Genomic DNA, 18,374 nt, shown 5'->3' with positions numbered 1-18,374 from the left:
TGTTTTGACTGATGGAATAGTTAGGAGTGCTTTGTTGGCAGATCTCAGATTCCTATTTGGGACGTGTACATGAAGGGCTGTGTTCAGCCAGTCTGCTTTTTCATTGTGTATTAATTTATGTATGGTGCATAGTGTTTTGTACTGAATTCTTTGTTCAATGGGTAGCCAGTGTAATTCTGCTAGGGTTTCTGTGATGTGGTCTCTTTTGCTGGTTAAAATTCTAGCAGCTGTGTTTTGTAATATCTGTAGTGGTCTTAGTGACGTGTATGGTAGGCCTAGCATAAGGGCGTTACAGTAATCGGTACTAGCAAAGATCAGCGCTTGGAGTACTGATCGGAAGTTGGCGGTTGTTAGAAGAGGTTTAAGTCTTCTCAGCACAATTAGTTTGGTGTATCCTTCCTTTACTTTTAGAGATATGTGTTGTTTTAAGCTTAGTTCTGTGTCAATTATTACGCCTAGGTTCCGTACTTTATCTGCAAATTCTATTTTTTGGTTGTTATTGAGTATAATTGGGTTTTGAACGATCTCCGTTCTTTTTCGTTCTAAATGTATAAATTCTGTTTTCTCAATATTAATTACTAGCTCCATTTGGTTTAGCAGTTGTTTGATGATATCCAGATACATATTTGCTATTTTTAATGTTTTTTCGATTGTGTCATCAATGGGTAGTATTAACTGGATATCGTCGGCGTATATGTAATGTGTGATGCCCAGACCCGCCAGTAGGTGGCATAGGGGTAAGAGATATATGTTGAATAGGATGGGCGATAGGGCAGATCCCTGTGGTACTCCTGTTTGAAGGTTTATCTTTTCTGACATTACTTCTTTGATTTGTACTTGAAAATATCTGTTACTTAGATAAGATCTAAACCATTTGATAGTTTTGTTACTTAATCCTACTTCATCTAGTCTATTTAAAAGTATGTCGTAATTTACGGTATTAAATGCTGCAGAGAGGTCTAGCATCACCAGGATGTAATGTTTACCACTGTCGAACCCTCTCATGATGTTATCTGTTAACGCAAGCAGCAGTGTCTCTGTGCTATAGTGTTTTCGAAAGCCATGTTGTGACGGATACAGTATATTATTGCTCTCCAAGTGTTCTACAAGTTGCTTTTGTATGGCTTTCTCAATTAATTTTGCGATTAGGGGGAGGTTTGATACTGGTCGGTAATTACTTAGATTAAGTGGATCACTGTTTTTTTTCTTTAAGATTGGTTTTACTACTGCCCCTTTTAGAGTCTCTGGCATAGTTCCTTCCTCTAAGGAAAGATTCACGATCTTTGTTAAGGTCGGGGATACTGTGCTTACAACTTTTTTTATGTCCATGGTTGGTATTGTGTCATTTGGATGTGGGGCGGGATTTAGCATTGACTCAATTTCTAGTTCTGATAACTTATTGAATGTTGTCCATGGTACAACATCTCTTTTATTCATTTTAATTACTTGCTTTGCTGTAGTTGGGATTTTAGTTTTAAGGTTGTTGATTTTGTCATTAAAAAACTTGGCTATTTTATTACATCTATTTGCTGGTAAAATTTGTGGCGTTCCGGATTTGTCAGTTGTTAGGTTTTTTACTATGGTAAATAAGGTTCTAGGGTTGTTTGTGTATTTTTCTATTTTAGTGCTGTAGTACTGTTTCTTTGTCTCTAGAATTGTTTTTTTATAGTAGGCTAGTAGCTTTCTGTATTTGGTTAGGCTTTCGGTTGTTTTAGCTTTCCTCCATTCTTTTTCTTGTTTCCTTAGATTTCTTTTGGCTTCCTTTATATTCTCATTATGCCAGGGGTTTGTTAGTTTGGTTCCTTGATGTTTATACATTTAATCGGGTTTGTCTCATCAGCTATGTTTTTTGTTATTTTCATCCATGCAGTGGTGGCAGTGTGGCAGTCTGTGTAGTCTAGATTAGTTAGCTTTTCTTCTAGGCTGTCCTTCAGGTTATCTAAGTTATAGGGTGGAAGATATTTAAATTTGATGGGTTCTTTTCTCTCTGTGTTAAGTGGTGTTCAATGCATTTGATGGAGGATTGTATGAGGAAGTGATCTGACCAAGGGATTTGTGTGTATTCTGATTTGATGTGTTCTAGGTGACTGTGGTTTATGAATGATAAATCAAGAGAGTGTCCTGCTCTGTGAGTGGCCTTGTCAGTGGTTAGTGTGAAGCCTAGTGCCGTCATGATATCTATTAGTGTTTGGCAGATGTTGGAAATTGGCTTCTTGTCCATGTGAAGATTGAAATCACCTAGGACAATGGTGGGTTTTGAGGTGTTTACGTGTGTTGTTAAGAATTCAATTATGGGGGAGATATTTAATTCTAGGAGGCTCGGTGGGCAGTATATTAAGCAAATTTGGAAGTTTGTCGTTTCAAAGAGGGCGATTTGGTGGTTCTTTGGGGGTGTTATTGGTATTAGTTTACACTTGAATTTTTTTTCATTTATTAGCATTAGCCCAGCCCCTCTTTTATTTATTCTGGGGATTGAGAATACGTCATAGTTCTTGTGTGCTATTTGGTTCTTTAAGACTATATCTGATTGTTTTAGCCAAGATTCAGTGATTGCTAAAAAGTTTGGTTTTATGTCATATAATAGGTCGGTGACTATTGGGAATTTTTTAGTGATGGATTGAGCGTTAACTAAAAGGAAGGTTATCATGAGTAGATTATTTGGTAGTGGATTGATTGTGGTGTTTTTCCTTTTTATTTGTATGAGGTTACTAGGTTTTGTCTGTTTTTTTCTGTTTGATGTGTTTCTGATAGTACGCCTCTCTATGTAGTTCTTACCATATTTACCTCTGTACAGGCTAGTTGTGATTTTGTGTCCTCCCGGTTCTTGTTTGTCCTTGGCTTCGTCCATGTTGCTTAGTCTGAGTTGTCGCCGGTCTTTTGTTCAGTGGATTCTCAGTGGTGTACGAAGGGGCGTACAAAGGGGCATGCCCCTTTGTCGCGTGACGCCTCCGGTCCCGGTGCGGTCCTTTAAACCTCTCCCCCTTGGCGCGCTTTTCTGGCGTCTGACATCAGCAGCGCCGTCCAAAGGGGGGAGGGGCTCGGGAACGGCTTCCGGGAGCATCAGCAGGGGGTTCCGCGGCTTCTGTGGGAGCAAGAGCAGAGCGAGGGGGGCGGGGGGAGGGAGGGATGGATTTGGTGCCGTGGGCATTTGCTCACTTACGGCCGTTACAGCGTGCTCTGTTGTCAAGGTGGAGTCCTGTGTCCGAACAATTCCACTTAACCATGCTGCTGCTTTCGGAGTCCAGAGCCAGTCTTTATTGGTGGTTGTCTCGTGACAATCTCGAACGGGGTGTAGATCTGGACCCTCCGCCTTGGGTGGTGATCTTCACCAACGCCAGCCTGTCCGGTTGGGGAGCAGTTTGTGCGGACAAGGCCGCACAAGGTCTGTGGTCGCTGGCAGAGGGATCTTGGTCCATCAATCGACTCGAGACGAGGGCGGTACGACTTACCCTTCAGGCTTTCCTGCCATTGGTCAAGCACCAGATGGTACGGGTGTTCTTCGACAATGCGACAACGGTGGCTTGCATCAATCGGCAAGGCCAAAATGTGAGGAATATCCATGCCCAGCGGACCCAGCCACTGCTCCAAACACCAAGAGTCAAAAACCTTCCAGACCCCGACATAAGCCAGAGAATAGGTGGCCTTCTAGCCTGGAGCAGAGTGGAAACAACTGGCTCTGAATATCCTTTTAGACACAATTGCCGCCTCAAAAGCCAAATCCCGAGACAGAAGTGATCCTCCTGATCAAGAATATGGGCCCTTGATGAAGAATCCCTGGGAGATGGGCCAGTCTGAAAGGCCAGTCCTTTGCGAGACACACCAGATCCAAGAGCCATGGCTGGCGCGGCCACTCTGGCACTACCAGAATCATGCTCCCTGGGAGAGTCTCTATGCATTGCAAGACATGTCTGACGAAAGGCCAGGAAGGAAATACGTACAGCAGAACTCCTCTCAGTCACAAAGCACTCCAGCATATCTATTCCTTCCGACCTGATTTCCTGTCTGCGACTGAAGAATCAGGTTGTTTTGGCATTGCCCCATGGGGCCATGAGGTCCACTTGGGGGTCGCCCCATCTGTCGCAAATGAGAGCCCAGGTTTTCGGGGACAATTCCCATTCCCCCTGGATCCAACTGCTGTCTGCTGAGGAAGTCTGCTTGCATTGTCCACTCCCACAATATGAAAAGCTGCTATTCCCTCTAGGAAAAGTTCCACCCACGCAAAGAGATGCTGAGCCTCCAGGGCCCCAGCGTGACTCTTCGTCCCTCCTTGAAGATTGATGTATGCCACTGGTGTCACATTGTCAGAAAAGACTCTCACCATCCGACCCTTGATCCAAGGCAGGAACGCTTCCAGGGCCCTGCGAACTGGAAGCGCTTGCACACAGACTGCGCACATGGTCTGCTCAGAGGCACATGCCTAAACAGGCTTGACAGAAAAGAGCGCCTGAGCAATCAACCTGCCAGGGACCCCAGAGAAGCAGCAGCCTAGCGGACGAAAAAAGTCACACACTGGCACTTGCAAGCAGGCCGTGCACATAGTCTGCCTATAGAGCCGCTCGCCTGCACAGGCCCGATTTTGTGCATGTTGAAGCAAACCCACCTGAGCCTCCTCTGCCTGACAGAAGCCCTGATCCCCCAGTGGCCACGGCAGCTCAGGTTCTCCCTCCTTCCAGTGCTATACTGTGTACAATTCTGGTTGCTGCATCTCAAAAAAGATATAATTGCGATGGAGAAGGTACAGAGAAGGGCTACCAAAATGATAAGGGGAATGGAACAGCTCCCCTATGAGGAAAGACTAAAGAGGTTAGGACTTTTCAGCTTGGAGAAGAGATGGCTAAGGGGGGATATGATAGAGATGTTTAAAATCATGAGAGGTCTAGAACGGGTAGATGTGAATCGGTTATTTACTCTTTCAGATAGTAGAAAGACTAGGGGGCACTCCATGAAGTTAGCATAGGGCATATTTAAAACTAATCGGAGAAAATTCTTTTTTACTCAACGCACAAACTCTGGAATTTGTTGCCAGAGGATGTGGTTAGTGCAGTTAGTATAGCTGTGTTTAAAAAAGGATTGGATAAGTTCTTGGAGGAGAAGTCCATTACCTGCTATTAAGTTCACTTAGAGAATAGCCACTGCCATTAGCAATGGTAACATGGAATAGACTTAGTTTTTGGGTACTTGCCAGGTTCTTATGGCCTGGATTGGCCACTGTTGGAAACAGGATGCTGGGCTTGATGGGCCCTTGATCTGACCCAGTATGGCATTTTCTTATGTTCTTAACAGCTCCCGCGGAATAAAAACGGCCCCTGTGCCAAGCCGTCCCAACCAAAGCTCCAGTTTCTCTCAACTTTTTTTTTTTTTTTTTTAACTTAATGAACTAAAAACAGTTATACTTCCCTGCCAGGAGGAAGAAGGTTTGAAGGAGGAGACCTTGGAGGGAAGAAGGAGCCAGTCCCCTGGCTATCAGAACCTCCTGAAGTAGTGGGCTAAAGCCAGACTAAGGGAGCACTGCAGAAAATTCTGTCTTCTTTTTCTATTTCTTTTTTTTTTCTTAAACAGACTGCAGGTATGCACTTCTACCATCTGCTGGAGACATAAATACTGAGGGACTGCAGGTGGCACTCTCGGTTATGTAGCAGTACCTCAATGTTTTTATTCTCTACCTCCATCTGCTGGTAGGGATGCAAATCCCATTTGTCTGGACTGATCTGGATATAAACAGGAAAGAACTTATGACCCATCCAGTCTGCCTATCCATCCAATTAATTTAGCTTTATAATTCCCATCACTTCCTTAGAGATCTTCTGTAATTATCCCACGCTTTCTTGAATTCAGATTCTGTTTTTGTCTCCACCACCTCCACTGGAAAGCCATTCCACACATCCACCACACTCTCTGTAAAGCAATATTTCCTGAATTTATCTATCAAGTTTTATATACCGTCGTTCAGTTTCGCCATCACAATGGTTTACAAAGTTTCGATGTTTAACAGATGGATCTACCCCCTTTCAACCTGATCTCATGATCCTTCGTTCTAGAGCCTCCTTTCCATTGAAAAAGGCTCATTTCCTGTGCATGCAAACCTTTGAGAAATTTGAATGGCTTTATTCATATCTCCCCTCTCTCGCCTTTCCTCTAGGATATATATTATTAGATCTTAAGTCTGTCTCTATATGCTTTAAAACAAAGACCACTGACCATTTTTAGTAGTCCTCCTTTGGAGAGACTCCATCCTACCTTCCCCAGGTTAATGGTACTTTAGGACAAACTCTTTAATATGCTGCTACTAGACTATCCCAAGAATGATATCCTTTTAAATACATAAATATAAGATCTATCAGCTTAATGTAGGAATGATAAGTGTGTGTGTGTGTGTGGGGGGGGGGGGGGGCAGTATTGCCTTGGTAAACATCGTAGGGATGGTGAAGGGAGGGAACATATACAAATTATTGCACAGAGGCTGCAAGCCAAGCTGTGTCCTGCTGTGGATCTGTGCAGTACTGTGTATTGCTTCGTAATAATCTCACTGAATAAAGATCTTTCCAACTGGCAGTGGGGTTAATACCATCCAATAGGTTTTCAGCTGGATTAATCCCCTCCCCCCTGCTTTTCATTCCTACCTCTAACAGGTTACTACCCATATCTAGGCTTGGTTTCAATCCGTTTGCAGTGATTTTCATGTTTAGTGCCTGCTTCAAAGCAACAGTGCATCTTTGTGTTCAGCTGCTTGGTCTCCTGTCACCAAACAGCACCTTTACAAGGGTGGGTGGCAGGGGTTGGAAAGTCAGGGAGGGGAATACATGGAAAGCAGTGTGAGAGAGAGGAGTGGATAAGGAGGATGGAAGGTGAGAGGGGAGGGTTTGGAAGAAGTGGGGATTTCAGAAAACAAATAGAGGCAGCTGGCGAGGGAAAGAGCAAGGGAGATAGCGGGCTGAAAAGAGGCAATAGAGGGGGTGAGTTGGGTAGGTAGAGCGTTGGGAAGGAGAGAAAATCAAGCTACACGTTTATAGTAAGGCAGAGAAAAAAAGAGATAACGGAAAGAGCAATGTCAGAGAGATGTAAGGGAGGAACTGAAGAAAACAGAAAAGCAACTGAAGTCCCTGGAAAAGGACTTAAGGGAGACAGACAAGCAGGAAAAAAAAGAGACTAGTACCAGTGCAATTAGAAAAATGTCCAAAGGTTAAAAAAAGCATTTGAGTTTCAGTTCAGTGAATGGAATGCGTGCCTCATAATATTTTGCAGAGTACAGGATAAAACGCATTTCTGTTCCTATTGCTCTGGTGTTGCCCTGCATGCACAGTGTTAGTTCTTGGGATTTCCAGCAATGCCTTCCTCAAATTATTGAGATTGTGTGCGCAAAACCTTTTTGTGCAACTTTTTATAAGCCAAGTTCAAATGTGTGCACTACAAGCCAGTATAACGCAAATATTGGGATTTCTTGTGTGTGCTGTTTGCTGTGTGTACATACACAGCTTAGCAGGAACAGTGGTGTTCAGTACAGTTTTTGTTTGCACGTTTCTATTCCTAATTTGTGCTCACTTAGTTTGTATTTGTTGAGGGTTTGTTTGTGGATAACATAGGTTGAAAGCACACTTTTTTATCCTCTTTTTTGCTTAACAAGGTCACTCCTAGTAGAGGTCAAGGTTTGCATCCTAAGGGTCACACTTTTGGGACCAAGATCATACTTGTTTCTACTCTTAGAACAATCTAATAGTCTCCCCCACTAATGGGGTTATGAGTTGTATTACAGGGTGACTGTGAGCTTTTTCACTTGGCTATAGGTTCCAAATTACCTGGCTACGGTTCTGCATGGGATACAGAAATTAAATACAACATATAAAAAAGGCAATAAACTAGGAACTACCATCTTTTTTGGGACAGACTATTCATTACAAATCCTGGAATAGCATCAGGGCATCAGAACAAGAGAGGGAGAATCAGGGGCATCATTAGCCCACACCCAGAGGCTTGGCTCTCCCTTCCCGAACCCATTACAGTTCCTCCTGCTGTTCTCTCCCCACAGATATCCTAGCTCGGTACTTGTTACAAAAAACAAACAAACAAAAAAACTCGGGCTTCTTCTAGAGGAAACAACAGGGTCTCCCAGATTAGGTGGGTGGACAAGTAGGGAGAAGACAGCATGGACACCCAGCTTGGTGAGCAGGGATGGGTAGAACAAGCATTTCTACTATGGAAAATGAGCATTTATTTATTTAATAATTTTTATATACCGGATTTTCATGAGAACATATCAAACCAGTTTACAGTAGCTAACAAATATTCATTTAAAAAATATTTACATTTCCAAAAGAGAAAAGGAAGTAAATACATAGTTTCATAATATAAATAAAATATTAACAAAGTAAAATAGTAAACTAATCAAAATATTTAAACTGATAGAGAGGCAGTATAGTAAGAGCAGAGATATTAAATTGAAAAATATACATTACCTTGATTTATACTAAGTAGTCTGAAATCTTTAAGTTAGTAGCTCCTGGAAGGCTTGTTTAAATAGCCATGTTTTGATGCCCTTTTTAAATAATTTAATGTCTGTTTCCAATCTTAATTCCTGTGGAATAGAATTCCATAATAGGGGCCCAGCATCTAAACATTATTTAGATGCGCAATCTTAGGGGAAGGGATTGGTAACATCCCTGTGTCAGTTGATCTGGTAGTTCTTGAAGGGATGTGGAAATGAAGTGATGAGGTTAGCCATTCAATTTTATCATTGTAGAGCGTTTTATGAATTAGGGACAGGATTTTATGCTGAGCCCTGTATTTTACAGGCAACCAGTGAAGGGCCTTTAGTATTGGGGTAATATGAGCGGTTCTTTTAGTTCCTGTTAAAAGTCTAGCCGCTGAGTTCTGTAGAAGTTGCAATGGTCTAGTGACATTTGCTGGAAGGCCTAAAAATAATGAATTGCAGTAGTCTAGTTTTGACAAGACAAGTGCCTGTAACACTGTTCTAAAATCTTTCGGGAATAGAAGAGGTTTTAGTCTCTTAAGGACATTTAATTTAAAAGTAACCATCATTAATGATTTTTTTTTAACGCAGGTTTTCATCATGCATTCACAGTCTATGAAGATCCCTAGATCTCGTACTTCCAGAGAAATGGGGTATTTTTTTAGCGGCTTCTTGGTTTTCTAGCTCCTTTGCCCTGGTTAATTTAGGAGAGATGTATAGAATTTCTGTCTTATTTGAATTTAGGGCGAGGTTCATTTGGGTTAATACTTTTTCAATGGCAGATTGATATATATCCCAGAGTTTAAGAGTTAGGTCTATAGATTTTTCAATAGGAATTAAAATCTGAACGTCGTCAGCATAAACAAAATGTGTTAAACCAAAGCCGGATAGAATTCTACACAATGGAAGCATATTAACATTAAATAGGGTTGCAGATAGAGAGGATCCCTGAGATACTCCATATCAGAGAGCAATCGGTTGGGATTCGTTACCGAGAAATTTTACTTTGAAGGTTCTGTTTTTTTAAGTAGGAGTCAAACCATTTCAGTGCGGCGTCTTTTATGCCTATTTCGTTTAGTCTATCGAGGAGGATGTTATGATTTACTGTATCAAATGCCGCTGAAATGTCTAGCATGATCAGGAAGTAAGTTTGGCTGTTATCGGCTCCTCGGAGGATAATATCTTGTAATGAAGTTAATAAGGTCTCAGTACTGAAATATTTTCTGAATCCATGTTGTGCCGGATATAGGGTACTGTGCTTTTCAAGATAGTCTGTTAGTTGGTTGTTAATTACTTTCTCAAGGATGAAAGTAGGGATTTGGAATTAGGGGGAGATCAGGGACAACAAACTGGGTGGGGGTACGAAATGGAGCTAAAGGGTTGGGGAAGAGTTGAGATAGATAGGAAAAGGATAGGATTTTGAAGGGGGCGAGGGGGGAATGAATGGCAAGGTAGGGGATAAGACAGAAGAGTGGAGGTAGGCGAGAGGACGAGAGAAATATCACTGGTGATGAAGGACAGAGAATAATAGTTGGCAGGAGAGGGGTGAGTACAGAGTGGAAGTGGGGGTTTAGGGAATGGTTGAAAGAGGGGGAAATAGGCTGGAGGAGGAGTGAGAATAGGAGAGACTGGGAAGGAGGTGGGAGATGAGAAGCTGGTGGAGAGAGGTGAAAAGACAACATAAGGAGTGGAGAATGAGAGAGGAGCAGAGGGGGGGTGACATTTAGCTATGATTGACTAGAGAAATGAAAAAAAGATGAAAGGGAAAGAAATAGTTGCATTGGAAAAGGTACAGAGAAGGGCGACCAAAATGAAACAGGAAACAGTAGGATTAAATGGTCAGTTTTCACAGTGGAAAAGGTAAACAGTGAAGAGCCTCAGGGATCTGTACTTGGGCCAGTGCTTTTCAATATATATATATATATATATATAAATGATCTGGAAAGGAATACGAGTGAGGTAATCAAATTTGTGGATGACAATATTATTCAGAGTAGTTAAATCACAAGTGGATTGTGATAAATTACAGGAGGACTTTGTGAGGCTGGAAGATTGGGTGTCCAAATGGCAGATTTAATGTGGACAAGGGCAAGTTTATGCATATAAGGAAAAACATCCCTTACTGTGGTTACACAATGTTAGGTTCCACATTAGGAGCTACCACCCAAGAAAAAGATCTAGGCATCATAGTGGATAACACATTGAAATCATTGGCTCAGTGAACTGCAGCAGTCAAAAAAGCAAACAAACAATGTTAGGAATTATTAGGGAGGGAATAAAACGGAAAAAGTCATAATGCCTCTGTATCGCTTCATGGTGAGATCACACCTTGAGTACTGTGTACAATTCTGGTATGATATAGTTGCACTGAAGATGGGCGACCAAAATGATAAAGGGGATGAAACAGCTCCCCTATGAGGAAAGGCTGAAGAGGAGACGTTCAGCATGGAGAAGAGACGGCTGAGGAGGGATATGACAGAGGTCTTTAAAATCATGAGAAGTCTAGAACGGGTAAATGTGAATCGGTTATTTTCTCTTTTGGATAATAGAAGGACTAGGGGCACTCCATGAAGTTATCAAGTAACATAAAACTAATCAGAAAAAAATTATTTTTTACTCAACACAGAATTAAACTCTGGAATTTGTTGCCAGAGGATATAGTTAGTGCAGATAGTGTAGCTGGCTTTAAAAAAAGGTTTGGATAAGTTCTTGAAGAAATCCATTAACGGCTATTAATCAAATTGACGTAGGGAATAGCCACTGCTATTACTGGCATCAGTAGCATTGGATCTACTTAGTGTTTGGGTACTTGCCAGGTACTTCTGGCCTGGATTGGCCACTGTTGGAAACAGGATGCTGGGCTTGATGGACCCTTGGTCTGACCCAGTATAGCAATTTCTTATGTTCTTAATCATAAAGGGGCTGGAACGGCTCCCCTATGAGGAAAGCTAAAAAGAAGTCAGATCTTTTCAGTTTGGAGAAGAGACATTTGAGGGGTGATATAACAGAGGTCTATAAAATCAGAATGGAATAGAACAGGTAAATGTAAACCAGTTATTTATGCTTTCAAAAAATATAAAACCAAGGGGACACTTCATGAAGTTAGTAAGTAGCACATTTAAAACAAATCAGAGAAAATTCTCTCTCATGCAACGCACAATTAAGCTTTGGAAGTCATTGCCAGAGAATGTGGTTAAGGAAGTTAAGGGTAGGTGGGTTTAAAAAAGGTTTGGAGAAGTCCATAAATTGTTATTAACTAAGCAGACAGGAACAGTAATTTTCAAACTGCGCACGTCAGCCTGTGCCCAGGGACACAGCCATTTTATAACATATGCGCGCATATGCATGCATGTTATAAAATAGCCTGGCTGAGCGCACGTGCGCCAAAGTTTAGTGGCGTGCACATGTCTGGACAAAAGACTCTTCTACCGTATAAACTGGATTTTAAAAGAGGTGCACACGGACGCTAGTCCAGTTTACCAGTTCGTCCAGTTAAGAGATAGATCCTCCAAACACCTGTAATTTCACTGCCCCTAGTTAGCCCTGGTCCTTAAACCCTCACAGATCTGCCTATTTTTTTTTAAATTTATTTATTTTAAGCTTATACCTCATACATAGCAGAAGTAAAGTTATGTAGTTGGGGGCCTCGGTGCATGCCAGATCGTGTAGGCATTTATGCGCACATCTCAGGTTTACACCCCGAAACATTCATGCCCTGCCCAGACCATTCACCGACTCTTTTTGAAACCTTCGAGATGTGCGTGCTCCGGGAGATACGCACGTCTTGGCAGCTTTTAAAATCCGCTTACCGCACGCAACCCAACATATTTGCACATCCTCTAATTAATGCGCAAATAAGGCTTTTAAAGTTCACCTTTTAGTGTAAACTCACTAATCATCATTCTGCGCGATAGCAGCATGGGATTTATTTACTGTTTGAGATCATGGCCTGGATAGGCCACTGTTGGAAACAGGATACTGGCCTTGGACTGACCCAGTATGGCAATTCTTATTCTCTTGTGATCAGTGTCTGACAAAGAGGTAGGGGAGAAAGTGAAGACAGGGGAGAAAAAAAAGAAAGAGAAAATGGAAAGAAAACCTTGGAAAAGAAGTTAGGAGGAGACTGATCAAAGTGATTAGAAAAAAAAAATACCTGGACAACAAAGGTAGAAAAAATGTATTTTCCAATGACTGGAATATATCAGTTTTGGGAATGTGCATCTCTCTTATTTTTGTATTTTGCCCAGAACAGGAGGAAACATCTGTTTCCCTGTTTCCAGTGTTGCACTGCATGCAGTCTGACTTTTCAGGTTTTCCATTTCAATTTTTGTCTCTACATTTTTAATTTATAATCAGGTATTTTGTAGTTGGTGAGGGTCTGTCCATGTGATTGAGGTGAGGGATTCTGCTAATATGGAATTTATGTATGCATTTGTAGCAGTCCAGCTTGCTCTATTTCCCAATCTGCACCTCCCAATAGGAGGTGCATTGGTATTCTAGGGCCTGGTGTAATATTTGCAGTGCTCCCTTTTCATGTGTAGGATTGTTGGTGTTTGAATCTGGCAGTTAGTGCTGTTATGGTATGGCAGGCATGTTCAACTGGAAAAACAATTATAGGATGAATTTTAACATACACAATTTAACTCCCAAAACTATGTTTGTTTGAAATGGCATATAACATGGAGCTTCCCCAGTGATTTCTAAAGTGAAAAAGCCCATCCCCTTGTCATCATTTGCCAAAAAGTCCTTTTTACCTTTTTCTTTCTTTCTAACAAAAAATTGTCCAGCTGTATATATTGGGAAAAGGCAAATGAAACAGTCCAAATATTCCACTTAAACTATTCTTAAAATTGTTTTTTCAATGATACCAAATATGTCAGTCAAACAATACATAACTTCTCCATAGTGAATCAACAAATTTCCACCAGCTACATATATTAAGAAAAAGGTCAAAAGGACTTTTGGCAAACGATGCAAGGGGGTGGCATTTTGCACTTTAGAAATCACTGGGGAAGCTCCGCCTGTGATGCCATTTCAAACAAACATCATAGTTTTGGGTGTTGAGAAATTGCAATGGTGAAAATGTATCCTACGTTGTTTTTTCCAATTGAGCATTTTGGTGCATGGGTCATAAGCTCCTTGCATATAATTTACAAGCTATGGCAGGTTTGTCCTACAAGTTCTGAGTGCATTTTTTATTGCACGGTTTACGACGCTTCACAATGTGCCTGATAACAGAGCCGACACAAAAATGTGATTAGTGCTGTTAGTTTAATATTTAAAAGTGTGATGTCCAATTATGTTTTTCCAGGAGGGGGGAAGCTAACCATGGTTGCTGACTTAAGTATCACATTTTTTTGGGAGGGGGTTGTGGTTTATGGGCCCAAGTCCCAGATCTTTTAAATACTTAAGCAACGCCTCTGGAGAAAACAAACAGGACCCAGAAGCCAAAAGTAAAGCTAAGCAGCTAAAGTCAGGTTTGGGAGCAGACATTTCAGCTGACACTGGCGGAGCACTTCAGTGGGTAAAGCAGGTACAGTTCTCCCTTTCTGGAATAATGCAGGAGTCTGGCCATGTCCGGTTCTACCAAACAGCCGTGGAGGTTAAGAATAAAGAAGGCAAACCAACTCAAACATTGTGCGTTCCTTTTATTGAAAATGTTGTTCTAGACGTGCCTGTGGCACCCATACAAAGAAAAAAATCAAAAGCAGATAACATCGGAGGGCTTGGGCCATCTTTCACTAACACATGGAACTGAGCTGGGGAGGAAGGGGGATGTGGGGGTCCTCCACCCCTCGTTTCCATCCTTTGGGTTTTGGTTTTGTCTTATTTGTTTGTTTTTTTTTGTTTTGTATTTTTGGGAGGGAGGGGTTACACCTCCAGGATGTGAACAGTGTTCGTCGGGCAAGATTTACCAGGCTGGAGCTGTGTTGGCAAGACGTCTCATACGCCTACAGGGAGGAAAAGAGAAAGGGGCAGTGTAAATGATAAGGAGTATGCTCAACTTCCACCTCAGGATACCTGGGGAGCCCTCCACTGATCAGCCGAGAAAGCAGCCCAGCCTCTCACTTATTTCCTTCAAGCTCTCCTTACACAGTTACAGTACAAGGAAAGCAGCACACTTCATCCAAACAGCCCGACACAGTGAGCAGAAACAAATGCAGCCACCTCGGAGGCAGAGCTCTGCATGTGTTTCTAAAAGGGAGGAGAAACCAGGGCCTTCCTGATAGCAGAACAGACTGAGGCAGAAAGGAGCCAAACTTCAATACTAGACCAGGGCTCCTCAGGAACTCACAACAGGTAACCAAAACTGGAGAAATTACTTACCTGATAATTTTGTTTTCCTTAGTGTAGACAGATGGACTCAGGACCAATGGGTATAGTGTGCTCCTGATAGCAGCTGGAGATGGATCAGATTTCAATCTGATGTCAGCCCTAGTACATATACCCCTGCGAGACGCCATGCTCTTCAGTATTCTCTTCGAAAAGCAACTGTGGATATATGTGTGGCTGAATAGCTTGATTAACTTGGTTAACTTGATTAACTTGAATTGGTTGATATGGTTATAGCTGGAGACTGCCAGTGTACTCAATCGAAAAACACCAACACCCAGTAGGTATGGGTGTCCTAATTAGAGGAAATCTTGGCTTACCCATGTTTGTCTTGTTCTCAGGGATTGTTCCCAGAGGGTTCCGTGATTGTCGGCAGCCGTGGGTGGGGTGCTGGGTCCATCTGTCTACACTAAGGAAAACAAAATTATCAGGTAAGTAATTTCTCCATTTCCTAGCATGTAGCAGATGGCTCAGGACCAATGGGATGTACAAAAGCTACTCCCGAACCGGGTGGGAGGCTGCCCGTGGCCCACTTAGTACTGCCCTTGCGAATGCTGTGTCCTCTCGAGCCTGAATATCCAGGCGATAGAACCTAGAGAAGGTATGAATGGAGGACCATGTCGCTGCCCGACAGATCTCGGCGGGTGACAGCATCTTGGTTTCCGCCCAAGACACTGCCTGGGTTCTAATGGAATGGGCCTTGACTTGTAGAGGTGGAGGCTTGCCTGTCTCTATTTAGGCCGCCTTGATAACTTCTTTGATCCAGCGGGCTAGGGTTGCCCGTGAGGCTGCTTCCCCTTGTTTCTTCCTGCTGTGAAGGACGAAGAGGTGGTCCGTCTTTCGTACGGATTCTGACTTTTCCAGGTATCTGATTAGGAATCTGCCGACGTTAAGATGGTGAAGGTGGTGAGATTCCTCAGAATCCTTATGCTCGTCTGGCGATGGTAGCAAGATGGTTTGGTTTAGATGGAAGTGAGAAACCACATTTGGTAGGAAGGAGGGGACCGAACGTAGCTGTATGGATTGTGGTGTGAACCTGAGGAACAGTTCTCGACAGGACAGTGCTTGGAGATCGGAGATGCGAACAGACTGCCACTAGAAGTGCAGTCTTCAAAGTTAATAGTCGGAGGGACAGGCCGCGGGTGGGTCTGAAGGAGGCTCCTGCTAGGAACTCTAAGACTAGATTGAGATTTCATAAGGGTACCGGCCACTTTAGGGGTGGTCGGATCTACTTGACCCCTTTCAGGAAGCGGGAGACGTCCAGGTGAGAGGCTGGGCTTCCGCCCTCCACCTTGGCTCTGTAGCAGGCCAACGCGGCCACCTGTACTTTGATGGAGTTGAGGGACAGCCCCTTCTGTAGGAATTCCAGAATCGGGATTTTGACTGTCCGTGGGAGGATGTCGCGGTCTTCACACCAGGCTTCGAATATTCTCCATATTCGTATCTAGGTTAGAGATGTGGAAAACTTGCGTGCTCGGAGCAGAGTGTCAATCACCGCCCCCAAGTATCCGCTCTTCTTCAGGCATGTCCTCTCAATGGCCAGACCGTAAGACAGAATCAAGTTGGGTCTTCGTGGAGGATCGGGCCTTGTTGGAGCAGATCCCTGTGTGGAGGTAGAGGTAGAGGGCTCCCTGTCAATAGTCTTCGGATGTCTGCGTACCACGGCCTTCTTGGCCAGTCCAGGGCCACTAGAAGTACTGGCACCCTGTGGTGTTCTATCCTGCGGATGATCCCACCCAGTAGCGGCCACGGAGGGAAGGCATATAGCAGGACTTCCTGTGGCCAGATCTGGACGAGGGCATTGATCCCTTGGGATTGTGGGTCCTGTCTGCAACTGAAGATGTTGGGAACTTGGGCGTTGGACCGGGTTGCCAGGAGGTCCATGGCTGGTGTTCCTGAGCGTTTTACTATCAACTGGCCAAAAGCCTCCATTCCCCTGGGTCTAGACTTTCTCTGTTGAGCTAGTCCGCAGTGATGTTGTCTTTTCCCACGATGTGGGCGGCTGAGATCTCTTGTAGGTTTGATTCCACCCACTCCATTAGGGGTTCTATTTCCAGGGACACCTGTTGGCTTCTGGTTCCTCCCTGTCGATTGACATAGGCCACTGTTGTGGCGTTGTCAGACATGACTCTGACCAATTCACCCTGGAGTCTGTGACTGAACCGCAGGCAGGCTAGCCTGACTGCCCGTGCTTCCAGTCGGTTGATGTTCCATCCCGACTCTTCCTTGTCCCATTGCCCCGGGCGGTCAGTTCTTGGCAGTGGGCTCCCCACCCTCGTAGACTCACATCTGTGGTGAGCAGGATCCAGGTCGGTGGGGATAGCCTTACTCCCTTGGTCAGGTGGTCTTCTTGTAGCCACCATTGTAGCTGGATTCGAACCTCCTCTGGAAGCTGTAGTCGAACGGTAGTTCTGGAACATCGGATTCCATCGTGACAGCAGGGAGCGCTGTAGGGGACGCATGTGCGCTCTTACCCATGGGACCACTTTCAATGTGGATTACATAAGGCCGAGGACTTGGAGGTAGTCCCACACCTTGGGGCGAAGACTGATTAACAGGTTTCGCAACTGGTTCATCAGCTTTGTTCTCCTTGTAGGAGTCAGAATAACCTTGTCTTGTCTGGTGTCGAACCTGACTCCCAGGTATTCCAGAGATTGGGAGGGTTGCAGACAGCTCTTGTTTGTGTTGACCACCCACCCGAGGTTCTCCAATAGAATTTTGTCTCTGTTGATTGCCTGATGGCTTTCCTCTGGGGATTTTGCTCTGATCAGCCAATCGTCCATATATGGGTGTACAAGGATTCCTTCTTTCCGCAGTGTCGCCGTCAATACAACCATGATTTTGGTGAACGTTCGGGGAGCTGTGGCTAGCCTGAAGGGTAGTGCCCGGAACTGGTAGTGGTGGTCCAGGATTGCGAAGCGTAGAAAATGCTGAAGCTCGTGGTGGATCGGGATGTGCAGGTAGGCTTCTGAAAGATCCAGGGATGTGAGGAATTCTCCTGGCTGTATCGCTCTTATGACCGAGCGTAGGGTTTCCATGCAGAAGTGAGAGACCTTCAGGTGACGGTTGACCGACTTGAGATCCAGGATGGGTCGGAACGTACCCTCTTTCTTGGGAACGATAAAATAGATGGAATAGTGCCCAGTATTTTGTTGTTGCATGGGCACCAGTGTTATGGCCTTTAAGGCGAGCAATTTGCCTCTCAGCCGCACCCGATGCCGGGGGCTAAGTCCACGCCGGGAACCGGCTGCCGGACCGAGGCCTACTTCCACTGTCCTCTCCTTTTGGATAGGTCGTGGCAGGGAAATTCCGAGGCCTACTTCCACTGCCCTCCTTTTTGGAGAGGTCGTGGCAGGGAGATTTCACAAATTTGTCCGGAGGAATGTTGTGGAAGTCCAGATAATATCCTTCTCGAATGATGGTTAGGACCCACTTGTCTGAAGTTCTCTCGACCCATCTTTGGTAGAATAGGGCAAGCCTGCCCCCTATGGCTTCTTCCTGTGGATGGGCCGGCTGATTTTCATTGTAGAGTGCGGCTAGGGCCTGGGCCAGAGCTGGCTCCCCTTCTGCTGTGTTT

General features: G+C 43.9%; 1 protein-coding gene across 1 annotated transcript in view; it reads right to left on the bottom strand.

The window, feature by feature from the left end:
• Positions 1 to 14,095: 14,095 nt before the first annotated feature.
• The window catches only part of SMARCB1 (SWI/SNF related, matrix associated, actin dependent regulator of chromatin, subfamily b, member 1), a 36,264-nt gene continuing 31,985 nt past the window's right edge, over positions 14,096 to 18,374 (bottom strand). The window contains exon 9 of the mRNA XM_029570910.1: positions 14,096 to 14,415. Within this exon, the coding sequence (XP_029426770.1) occupies positions 14,376 to 14,415 (40 nt within the window). The 3' untranslated portion in view covers positions 14,096 to 14,375. The remainder of the gene's footprint in view (positions 14,416 to 18,374) is intronic.

The sequence above is a fragment of the Rhinatrema bivittatum genome, chromosome 11, assembly GCF_901001135.1.
Source record: "Rhinatrema bivittatum chromosome 11, aRhiBiv1.1, whole genome shotgun sequence".
Lineage (NCBI taxonomy): Eukaryota > Metazoa > Chordata > Amphibia > Gymnophiona > Rhinatrematidae > Rhinatrema > Rhinatrema bivittatum.
This window is presented reverse-complemented; position numbering and strand designations above follow the sequence as displayed.